At 41.1% G+C, this 12,666-nt stretch overlaps 1 protein-coding gene across 1 annotated transcript; it reads right to left on the bottom strand.

Moving 5' to 3' along the window:
* Nucleotides 1–259: 259 nt before the first annotated feature.
* On the bottom strand, nucleotides 260–12,666 carry man2b1 (mannosidase, alpha, class 2B, member 1). Its single transcript, XM_061720646.1, has 23 exons — nucleotides 12,539–12,666; nucleotides 11,810–11,912; nucleotides 10,187–10,360; nucleotides 9,915–10,108; nucleotides 9,665–9,797; nucleotides 9,438–9,583; nucleotides 8,354–8,553; nucleotides 8,123–8,243; nucleotides 6,824–6,902; nucleotides 6,454–6,563; nucleotides 6,169–6,276; nucleotides 5,827–5,943; nucleotides 5,458–5,640; nucleotides 5,193–5,290; nucleotides 4,978–5,098; nucleotides 4,754–4,872; nucleotides 4,069–4,170; nucleotides 3,793–3,880; nucleotides 3,549–3,629; nucleotides 2,394–2,618; nucleotides 1,370–1,519; nucleotides 1,175–1,277; nucleotides 260–499 (listed from the first exon to the last, which is right to left on the bottom strand). The coding sequence occupies exons 1-23, from the start codon at nucleotides 12,647–12,649 to the stop codon at nucleotides 396–398; spliced, it is 2,970 nt and encodes a 989-aa protein (XP_061576630.1). The 5' UTR covers nucleotides 12,650–12,666; the 3' UTR covers nucleotides 260–395.

The following is a 12,666-nucleotide window of genomic DNA, read 5'->3' as shown; positions in this document are numbered from 1 at the left end:
TACAGACATTGCATATTGCACACATCAGCTGTTGGTACCAGTTTGTAGTAAAACAATATAAAAGTTGACTTTACTAATGTGTTCAATATTGATATTGTTTTAAATCATACGGATGCCCTCCGTCTCAGAGAATCATGGGAAGACATTCAGTGTGTACAAAAGGTTAGGTTCATTTTACTGTAAAAATGGAGTCAAATCTCTTCCCAGAAAAATCCCTGCTTACACATCCGTGTGAGTGAGTAAGCATTGCTGCCAATCCCAGAGTTTTGCACCCCCCGATTCATCATATTCATCATTAAAAACTACTTCCATGTTAAGTGGCACTCGAGCAGCCCTCAGTTCCTGACCAAGGATAATTAATTTGTATCTTAAAAGTATTTGAAAGATGTGATTTCTTATTTAAAGCTGACCCTGAGTAGGAAAGTTCGGATCTCCATCGGCCTTAAGGTCACTTCCCATACAGAGGGGTCCTCACGAGTCTTCAGCAGCAGTTTCTCTTCTGAAAAAGACAATGAGTATGCATGAGCACATTACTGTTAAAAATACGTGAAACTGCTTGATTAGTTTGCATCTAACCAAATAGAAAAGGTCTTGTTTAACCACTAGAAAACATCCATAAAGCTCCTCTCTGCTCAATCAGTGCCTGCAGGGAAATGGTCTGCAGAGTACAGCTGACTGATGGCACTGTAGATATAAAATAAAACAGAATGGACGTTTCTGTTGACCATATTGTCCTCCGTCTCCTATCAACCTAGTCGTCCCTCTGGGACTGGCTGGAGCTGCCAGATAAGAAACTCACCAGCATTCGGCTGCTCGCTGATACAGAGCGTCGACACAGACAGTTGTCCATGTGAACATCTACGTTGGGTGTCTCCCCTACCTTAACGGGAAGTATTGAGACGTGCTTCCAAAGAAGCCGGAACTACACTGCGAAATAAATCTAAAATGTTTTCTAGATGTTTATTACCCCTCAGAGGATCTGGACACTTTCATGGAAAAACCGTATTCCCTGTGAATTAAATAAGAGGGCAAATACAGGGAAATGCCAATTAAGTATAAAAGATAATATTCTTGTGATCTCACTAGGACAGATGTGTTTTCTGACCAGTTTAAGAATGTAATAAATAATTTACAACTAGTTGTTACCAGTTAGGTAACCCTGCATATACTGTACCGTTCTGAGAGGTCCATTCAAAGCGTCTCATCTGATCTTTCCACTGATTGGCTGACAGGTTCAGCTCAGACATGCCCAGAACATCCAGAGTGGAAAACAGTTTCTGCACAGACAGATGGGCTACAGTGAATATTCACTTCAATTATCCAGGAGAATGACACACAGAAACAAGCTAATGATTGTAAAATATCGGACCAGGAGGTTGACGGTGACAGGATTTGAGTTAAGTTTGCTCTCCCAGCTCTGGAACTGATGCTCAAGTCTCAGCAGCAGCGTCTCCTTGTCCCACTGGCTGAGGGTGAGGAGGTGGACAGCAGAGGGCAGTGCAGCCTGCAGCGCTGAGAACTGAAGAAACAGGACAGCACATTTACTTTCATCCCACTTCGGGTTGCCACCTTTCAGAAATAGAAATAAGGGATGCCCTGATTTCAGCAGAGCAGGAGCCAAAAAAAGAGCCCCAAAACTTCTAAACTGAATAAAAATGTGTTTATTTTATATGAAAAAACTAAATGCTTTGATTTAAAGTTTAAAGTGCTTTAATAGCATTGAACTTGCATGACTGTACAGACAACCATACTAGCAACTGAAATATCCTCCTATGCTATGTATGTCCACATCAGCCCAAATGTAATATAGCCTACAGGTGAAGAATATGGTGTAAAAGTTAATTTATTTCAATAATTCAACTAGAATATGGTGTAAAAGTTAATTTATTTCAATAATTCAACTAGAATATGGTGTAAAAGTTAATTTATTTCAATAATTCAACTAGAATATGGTGTAAAAGTTAACTTATTTCAATAATTCAACTAGAATATGGTGTAAAAGTTAATTTATTTCAATAATTCAACTAGAATATGGTGTAAAAGTTAACTTATTTCAATAATTCAACTAGAATATGGTGTAAAAGTTAATTTATTTCAATAATTTAACTAGAATATGGTGTAAAAGTTAATTTATTTCAATAATTCAACTAGAATATGGTGTAAAGGTTCATTTATTTCAATAATTCAACTAGAATATGGTGTAAAAGTTAATGAAAATACGGTACAAATCGTGTCCCGTATTAGTTCAATACGGGACGCAACATTTTTTTCTCAAATAAAGGACAATTCCGTATTTTACGGGACGGGTGGCAACCCTAATCCCACTGCAACGGGCCAGACTGGTAAAGGATGAAGAAAAGGTTCTGGTAATACTGAGGCCGAGCCCGACTCACCTCCAATCGCGTGTTTGGGCTCAGATCTCCGTCAGTAAATGACAAAAGTGGCTGCAGCACGACCTCCTGGGCCAGTGGACGATGTACATCAGCAGCGCTGGCCGGACGGTCGAGGGACAGCAGGAGGCAGCCGCGGACCACCAGCCCCTCTGGGTAGATGTGAGAGCTTTCGTTGAGGGGCTCGCCCACACCCCGGTAATCGTCATACAACAACCGCCGGTGCAGCTGAGGAGGAATGACATGAAAGTGTACGCAGTCATACAAAATGGACCAGTCTGGTCAAGGTTGAGCTCATGCAAATAGAAGATGAGTCTCCAGTTTTCAGAACGCAATCCTGCTTTCTGTTTGTATTCTTCATAACCACAGCTGCTACTGACCCACAACTACCACGCCATTGTGATTCTATAGATAGACGCGTCAAGGAAAGATTAAAAAAAAAAAAAAAAAAAACTGAAATGTACTAGTCTGGTTGTGAAAAGTTGTATGAAGAGCAACAAACTCCACTGAGGAACCTATTAATGATGGGCAAAAGAGTCTTATTATCCAGGTCCTGATCAAGGTTTCTTCCCTCCTAAAGGGGAGTTTTTCTTGCCACTGTTTGGCTTAAGGTTTTTCTCCCACTAGGGGAGTTTTTACCTGCCGTTGTTCATGTAATAATTGCTCTGGGTCTCTGGAAAGCACCTAGACAACTTCGGTTGTAATAGACGCTATGAATTGAGTAGAACCAAAAGCAAAATGTTGAGTTCTTAACCCCCTTTTAAAAACAGTATTTTCTACTTGCTAAATGTAGGATCAAATCTCCATAAAATACATGCTGATACGAGAGAAAGCAGTTCAATGATGTGAAGCATTTCAGAACTTTATCACCAGTGTTCTGGACTGTTGTGAACTTTGCAGTTATAACTGTCCCATACTCTCATTTTGCAAATGTCACACCCTCATTTGAAAGATATGCGAGGAACTTTGTATCCCTAGCTATATAAGCCATAAGTCATTTTGTGTGCCCCCAAACAACTGCCCAACAAGTCTGAATAGTTCAAATGCTCACAATCCACCTGGATACTGAAATCGCTGCCATATATTGAGACTATATTTAATTGCAGACGCCAGTAACATATTTTCAGCTGTTTAAAGAACGCAGAACACTTTTCCCACCATGATTTCCAGCGAGCCGTTCTGGATGCTGCCTCCTCCTTGAGAGCGATCCGTTATCACAGTGAGTTGGTTGTCATCATCCTGAAGACACAGACACAGGCGGTGAACTACAAGTATTAAGAAGCTAATGAAATACTGAAAAAATGGGGAAAGAAATGTTCATTTTGGAGAAGGAAAAGCCAAAGAATAATCATAGCTCTTCATCAAAATGGAAAGTCCTTTTGGTACAAAAAAGCAAGCACACCTTGATAAAAGCACGAGAGTTAATGGGATAGTAGTTTCCAGCAATGGGCTCTGACTGCTTCAGTTGCCAGGTTGGGCGGAAATCCTTCCTGTTAGAAACAAACCCACACTCTGAGCAGAGGTCCGTGTAACAGTGAGCAAATGAAAAGACATTCAGATCAACAACAACCCGATTCTGTTTTTGTTGTTTTTTTAGTTCAAATGATTTTTCAAATATTGTAGCATCCACCACATTTTCAAATAGTTAAACCACAACTTCAGGAGCTTTTCAGCTTACTTCCTCTGTAGCACTTCTCTGCCGTTGGAGTCGGTGTAGAAAAGTTCAGAGGTTTTGATGTCGGTGTCCAAACGAGTAATCACTTCCTTCCCCAGGTCGTCCCTAGATGACAGAAAGGTCACTGTGATGTTTAATTAAGACAAAACAGATTCATTCTTGGACATTTCTGTCAGCTATAACCCATCTTTATGTATCTTTATGAAGATAAGGACTCATTGAAGAACATCCAAAAATTGTCCAATTATTTTTTTTATTAGCTATTCTCAGCTGCGTGTTTTGGGCCATCATCCCCTTGGAGAACCTGTGACTCTGACTGAGGATGGACTTCCTCACACGAGGATGGCAAAAATGTCTTGAAAGTTCAAGTGTGCTGCTCAGACTCGAAGATTCTTATACCGAGAGCAACAGAGCAGCCTCAAACACGGCTGTACCACTGATTAGAAACATAGAGGTGAAACAAATGAAGGTTTAACGGCTTAAAACGTGACTATAATGCAATGATTTACAGTCATTTTTAGAGGTATCAACAAATCTGTCCAATTCACTTAATAAGATATAATAAATCCTTTTTCATACTTCTGTACCCTGTCACAGATTAAAAATAAATCAGGTGACAGCTGCTTTTAATTTCACCAGATTTCAGGAAGAATGAAACACTGCAAGGCTACCAACGCCTGACACTCACTCTGTGGGCAGAGGCCCGACTGTCCACTCCAGCTCCAGAGCTCTGCTGTCGGCGTAGAGACGGACCACCTGAGACACCCACGGAGAGAACCACTGCCTCACCTCCTGCACCACTGACGTCTGGAGTTACAGGGGAGTTACAAAGGAGTTTTGAGTTAAAAAAAGACACGAGATGACGTTTACTAAACCGAAAGAGCACACGGCAGTGATTCAACTCCCGGTCACCTGAACGCTCTCCGTCTTGGCCACCCTGCTGACAACCATCGGCACGGAGGAGTTGGGTCTGAAGATGTAGGCTCCAGACGGCTGTCTGCTCTGAGAGTTCTTACCATCGCTGGCGTTGTACCTTAGATATGCAACACGCACACACAGTAATATAGTAATTTGGTTGGTTTAAGGTCAAAAACATAAAGTGTTTTTGCTTCTTTAGAAACGCTAACCAATAGAAATTCTGTGTTAGTTTGATGCTCTGTGAAGTTTCCAGGTTGCTGAGGCTGCTTAGGAGGCCGGTGTCTGGGTCAAAGGTCACTCGCAGGAACTGTAGCACATGGACATAAAAATAAGGAACACAAATAAATACAACAACGCAATCTGCTGTTTAGCTTTGAGAAAAAAAAATAAGGATTACAAAGAATATACAAAGTTTTATGCGTCCACTTTATAAGTAAGAAATAAAGCGAGCCTGTCATCCTGCTCTGGTGAGACCTTGTTCTGCATCACTGTGGGGGCAGAGCGCTGGGGCCGGGCTGCTGCTCCTCCATCCTGACGCAGCGACACCGAGTAGATACTGTATCCCAGAGGAGGAGCTTGAACCTGGAACACCAAGTCATTCACAGCAAAGCCCCGATTCCTCCTCACTTCCTGGGTCATTCTGGACACTGGAACCACCTTTGTAGTACAGAAATAAATAAGTTGTCATGTAGTTATACGTCTTTGCTTTGAATATGATGCATCCTGTTTTCATATAATCCGACAACAAAAAAAATCCATTGAATAAATATTTAAAACAATCTGTAGGAACCTGTAAATGAGCACGAAACCAGTGTTTTGTATGTGGCCACAACACGTACAGACCTGAGAGTCCACAGATTTGCCTCCAGCGTCGGTGACGATGTAAGCGGTTCCATTGACTGGCAGCCTGACGGGCCACACGACAGGCCGAGCAAGAGGGTTGTACACGTTGACTGAGAACTGAAAAACAAAAAAGTGAAATCTAAATCATCTTTAAGACTAAAACAAGGATGTTTAGGACAGATGACGGATGAGGACACGATAGAGACTGAAATGTAGTAACAGCAAACGTTTGAAGTCCTCTGCATGTAGAGAAAACATGGACTGCTCATTTAGCTGTTAAGACTTTTAGAAACGCAGTTTCCAAAATGAAGAATATATCAAATGCAGTTATGAGCGCGTCACCTTTTTGCTGGATTCAGTGAGAGGGCACACGCTGACGTTGAGCTGATCACAGTAGATGCGTTCAGCAGAGGATCCACTGAGAGACGCCAGGCTGTTACTGACCAAAACCTGAAAACAACAGACAAAGAAAGTTGATTCAAAATTATTTTAAAATAAAATAGTTGCATCAGCCAAATGATTATTACTTTTTATACACATTTATACATATTTATACACATCAGGAAGATTGCCCGACTTCACTAGCTGAAAATATGAGCAAGATAAAGTGAGCTGCAGCTTGGATACCTGACAGTGCTGCCAGCCCGCGGCTAACCTCCTGGCGTAGTCGTCGGTGACGTGCTGCTTCGCTGTACCCGACACCGCGTCGTGGTGCTGAGCCACGGCCATGGCCTCCCCTGCACGTCCATGCACAAATACATGTCAGTCAACAGTATTTTCTGTCACATTTATTAAGAAGGAATGCCTCTATAACCCCATACATGACTAATTACCGTAAGAAAGATTTAAAAAAAAAAAAAAAAAAAAAAAAAAAAAAAAAAAAAAAAGGAGATTTACCTTAATTCAAAATTAATTTTAAATTAGGAGGAAACACAATAAGCTATTGCAACAGCAACCATATACCTTTAGTAAAAAAAAAAAAAAAAAATAGTCTCACTTAAGGTTTGGCTGTCACCCTCTCCAAAAGGTCCTTTCCTGGAAGCTGGACCCCCAAGCACTTCAAGCTGGTTACACGTCTGAGATATAAAGAAAAATGCAAATATAAATGAAATAAATCAAACCCAGCTGATTTATTGTCAGCAGACGGGCAATGCTGTTGACTCTTGAAAACTCCCCCCTTGCGAGGTCTGATCATCTTCCGGTGGGTCCGTCCTTGTGGAGGGTTATAGTGTTAAAAAGCCTAATAATGCCAGTGACGATGTACTGCGACGTCCAGCAGTCCTGAATTACTAGCAAGGACAGAATTCTCAGCTTTTGCAGCAACATCAAGCACTCCAATAATGATAAAACCTGTGTTTGTTGATTCTGGAGGAAACTGAACATTACATGACATTTTGCAATGGCTGACCATTTCTTAATGTATGCATATATGCATGTGCGTATGTATGCATGTATGCATGTATTCATGTATGTATGCATATATGTATCTATATATTCATGTATGTATATATGTATGCATGTATGTATGTATGCAGGCAAGCATGTGTGCATGCATCCATATATTCATGTATGCATATATTCATGCATGTCTGTCTGTCTATCCCCACCCGGTCTCTCAGATCTGCCTCCTCCATGACTGTCCACGTCCACCACGGGGTCTAGAGCCTGCAGCCTCTGCCCCTCGTCTCTAGATGTCCCTACCCCTGACGTCTGGAACGTTGGCTCTGTTTCAGCCTACTTGTTCAGACGAATATTTGAATTATAATATCTGTCTTTTATGTTCTGCTGAAAACTCTGCTGTTTTCTGTTTTAATTGTGTTTTCTATGTTTTGATTGTTGATCGGCAGACCTTGAGTGCCAAGAAAGGCATCTTACAAATACAATGTATTATTATTATTGTTACCACCACAGGTACGGAAAAAGGCACGATGACTAAATATATAAAAAAAAAAAAAACAATTCATGATTTTAGCCACAACAATGAGCAGCACCACTTAGCATTTTTTTATCCCCTGAGTATCTGAGCCAAAAAAACAAGAGAAAACTGGTTAAAACCATGTGAATCTTCTGCTTTTGTCTGATCAGAAATCAGCAAACTCAGCATGTTTCCTCAGGTAAAGTTAGAGACTATGTGATCTTCTGTTGACGTAGTTAAATGGTTTATCTGATGTTATGCTGTCAAATCCAAATGTACCATTCATTTAAGAAACTGAAGCAATTCCACAAAGTAAAAGGGTTTTAAGTTAAACTACACCCAATACATGCAAATTTGCACCTTTCCTGATCTTTTCAGTACCTGCAGGTGACTGTTACTGATCCTCTCGTAACGCTTCAGTGCTGGTCGGCTTGTAAAGTAGCCGGTCCAGAAATCATGAGCATCATCTGCATAGGGGAAGAAATCGTCCGTCTTCAAAGGCCTGGACAGAGAAGATTATTTATGTCAGACATTTGTCAACAACAGCAGCAAAAGGCTCCTCGTACAGCAACAGTTTTGACAATTTGTCCTCATTAGAAAAGGTCATAATACCAGGTGAGGTTTGCTCGGTGCAGCTCCTGGAGGTAGCAGGACGGAGTGGAATAGAGCACATTGACTGTGCTTCCATTTGCCTGCAGGGCGTTCACGTAGCGAATCAGCTTGTCCAGGTTCTTGTACCACAGAATGGCATTCTCATACTGGAAGTCTGAGCCCATGGTCATGATGAGGTGGTTGGTTTTATACACTTTAGCCTGAGCGGGGAAGGAGAAAAGATGCTTTTAAAAAAGGTTTTCCCCTGTTAAAACAATTGATAGAATATTACTGTTATTACTTCTGTCATTATTGTTATTATTGTATTATTAATTGATTATCAATCAATCATATCATTATCATAATTGTTACTTATTTTCCTATTTTCCATTTTCTGAATGAATGTGTATTTTTTTAAAGATCGCCATTATTACTGCTTTGCTATGTTCAAAGAGGATTGGGATATTGATGAAGATAGATATGTATTATTATACAGTACTTTACATTACTTATTTAATTGATTGATTGCCCCCTTCTTTTACTTTATTTATTAGTTATTAATTAATTAATTTTTTTTGTGGCTGCTGTCGTTTTTCCTAAAATAACCATAATTCCAGAAAACCATCATACTCATACACACCACACGTGCTTGCTAATATAAACGCATTCACACACGCATGCACACACCTACTTACACGGTCACAAACATTGATTTTGTTGTTTTTACCGTTTTGCTTGTCTGTTTGTTTTGTTTGTTTTCTAGCGTAAATTAAAAAAAATTGGGTTTTTCCCCAATAACACGGCTCTCTCTACTCATAGCAGATTTAATTGGGAACTAAGTGGTGTTGAGAGGGCAGGAATACAATAAAGTATGGCGTCTTTATCACAATGTAAACGCTTCTCCAAAAAGGCAATAAAACTAAGCAGAGATGGATATTTTATTGAAATGCTTTGTTCCATAAACTACACAAACGTAAGTTAACATTACTAAAAGATTCTTGTTTCTACACCCTCGAGGAAAAATACAGTTCTTATCAAACACACTGGATTTACATGGAAATAAAGTTCAAAGACAGACGAGTTGAAAAGTGAGTATTGGTCTAACCTGATTGCTGGTGGCGAACAGGAAGCGCCTCACCACATCATCAACATTATAGTCCTCCAGGTCGGGGTCATCTCTGATTGGTGCATCATCGCAGAGCTGGTCCCAGCAAAATCCCTCGGGAGGGTTGTACCCGTTGGGAAGGATTCCTGTCCGTGAGGTGGAGAAGGTCGTGTCAGGACTTAAAAGGGCTCCCGCTCACAAAAGGTGTGGTGAGAGTGTTACGTCACCAGTGAAGAGGTCGGCCAGCGGTGGCGGGAGGCTGTCGGAGGCTCTCCACAGAAGCTCCTGCTCCTTGTTCTTCTTCCTGCGATCCCGGTCCTGGTAGTCCAGACGGCCAAAGAAGAACCCGTCGTAGCCCATCTAGAAACACACACATGTTAAAAGAGAGAAGGTTGCCCGTTTCTCTGCGGATTAAATCAATAAACACTTCAAATACTGATTAGAATTACATGAGGATTTGCTTAACGCCAAGGGTACCTGTGCAAAAAGGGAGGCGTGTTCACGAGCATGGCCGAAGGGGTCGATGTGCCAGGCGACACGGGGGCGACCGCAAAGTCCAAATGTGTCGTTAAGAAACTTTAGGCCCAACGTCATCTGGTCTATGACGGCGCTGTAGTGGGTGGCGGCCTCGTCGCTCATACACCAGCCCCCGTTCACAAACTCTAGACGCCCTGCAGACGCAAGTGTTTAGTGAGCGTGGAGTCGAGAGCTCTCGGCATAAACGCAACATTCAGCACCGTTTCATGAACCTTCATTAACCAGCTGTCTGACTGTCTGCTGCATGTCAGAGGTCTGCTGCTTCCACCAGCGGTAGAAGAAGGCAGTCTCCACGTAGATGAACCTCCTGTCTGGATTCTTCATCAGCTGGTCCACCACCGAGTCCAGGATGTACTGAACCCCGGCGTGCTGGATGTTGTTACGATCTACGCACAGATATACACAAATACAGACACTTAATCATCATTTTGCTTACACATTCATGGTTTTACAGTATACCAGAACGTGACATTTCGTCCCTACATGCAGACTTGGAAGGTGCAGAGGGCGCCGGTGGCCACTACAGGGGCCCCAAGGTACGAGGCCAGACTAATGCCATGGAAGGCTCTGAAAGCCTCCGAAACTTCCCAATCACACCGTAGTTTCACAAAACAGGGAACCCCCCTCAAACACAATCTTGCAAAGGGTCCCCCAAACAGCCCAACATAATAAAGTGACACAAGTAGCAGGTGTATGCAACTGGATTTACCCGTTTCTGCCTTCTCTTTGATGACAGTTCTGTCTTGATTCATTATTCTGAATACATACATACATACATACATACATACATACATTTGATTCATTATTCTGGTTAAGATAATTGTACATGGTAAAATAAGACAATTAACCATGCAGAGTCAATATCTGCTGACATAGTGAGACGTGCAGAGCGCAGCTCAGCGTAAAAGGTGCAAGGCCGTCACACAGTTGTAGTAAAACCATAAAACGGCTTTGGTTTGCTTGTGAATACTGCTTTTTACGTAAGGTGTGGGGTAGTTTTCTGAAGGGTTGGTATTTGTAACAGAGATTATAAAGGCCTTTTGTCCTTTTGAAAGCAGGCGGCTTGTTGCTGTAGTGTCGAGTAGTTTGGTTATTTTGACATTAGAGGCAATGACTAAAAGAAGCCTTATTAGCAATATCTCTGATAATCTGATGCTTCTTGTCTTCTGTGAATTTGTAATAGTTTCATAGAAAACTGGCTAGGGCTCATTAAAATGTTTTAGTAGAGGGGCTGGTTCATATTGCCAGGTGTATCATCCTTCATGTCACTGCTGTGCTCAATCACCCCCCCTTTTTCCTGTTTTTGTGAGGCGTCCCAGAGTCCGAGCAGGCGTAATCTCTACTTAACGATTGTCAATGATTGAAAAAGGTCGAGGTTTGTGTTTGGTATTCAAATCAAATTGTTCACTCAAGTTTTCTGTCCCATAATCAAACACAGAGGTTCCCAAAACCACGTCAACAATGCTGCAGGATCTATTTGGCAGCGAAACAACAATCATTTTGTCAATACCACAGAGATACAGGCTTTCGGCATTGAGATGACAAGGTTGACTTTATTATTATTATGTATGCTTGTATTTATTTTGGTACCAGTGCACGACTACAGTACAGTTGCGTCATGTAAAGACCAATCAGAAAAATGAGGAAAGGGTACCTGATCTTTACGTTTTCTTTCAGTCAGGTTGTACTTTGCACAAGCTCAATAACATTCGATCTGCAGCAGACAGCTGACATCCACTAAATCAATCTTGCTGCCAAACTGCGCTTGTCTCAAACTTAAAAACTACCAATACGGATCAGGGAAAATTGTGTGTGATGTGTATGGGACTACCAACCTCCATAGAAGTACTGGTCCACAGTCTTGAGCCAGCCTACATCGTCGTGCGTGTGAGGGACCAGGTGGACATTCAGCATGTTGGCTTTTGTGGCATGACATGACTATAGATGCAAACACAGACATTATAGATACAAACACAGACACTATAGATGCAAACACAGACACTATGAACACAAACTATTCACCCCTCTGCACTACCACTACCCAAACTCTGCTGTTCAAAAAGAAAAAGCATACAGGACTGTCTCAGAAAATTAGAATATTGTGATAAAGTCCTTTATTTTCTGTAATGCAAAAATGTCATACATTCTGGATTCATTACAAATCAACTTAAATATTGCAAGCCTTTTATTATTTTAATATTGCTGATCATGGCTTACAGCTTAAGAAAACTCAAATATCCTATCTCAAAAAATTAGAATATTTTGGGAATCTTAATCTTAAACTGTAAGCCATAAGCAGCAATATTAAAATAATAAAAGGCTTGCAATATTTCAGTTGATTTGTAATGAATCCAGAATGTATGACATTTTTGTTTTTTTAAATTGCATTACAGAAAATAAAGAACTTTATCACAATATTCTAATTTTCTGAGACAGTCCTGTATACACACACAAAAAAACAAACATTTCTCAGGCTTCCTGAAACACAACAAACACGCCTGAAAATATTTTGAGCTTTGACTAGAAGAAATAAGAAAACATGAAGCCGTAAAGGAAGTTGAAACCTGGTATCCGCAGGTGACGGAGTCCTCCTTCTCCTGGCCGAGAGGAAAACTTAAAACTGTGCTGAAGATAAACAAGAGGAAGACCAGGCACGTCTTCTCCTTGCAAGCCATGTTGGAAAATAAACTGA

The sequence above is a fragment of the Cololabis saira genome, chromosome 1, assembly GCF_033807715.1.
Source record: "Cololabis saira isolate AMF1-May2022 chromosome 1, fColSai1.1, whole genome shotgun sequence".
NCBI classification, from domain to species: domain Eukaryota; kingdom Metazoa; phylum Chordata; class Actinopteri; order Beloniformes; family Belonidae; genus Cololabis; species Cololabis saira.
This window is presented reverse-complemented; position numbering and strand designations above follow the sequence as displayed.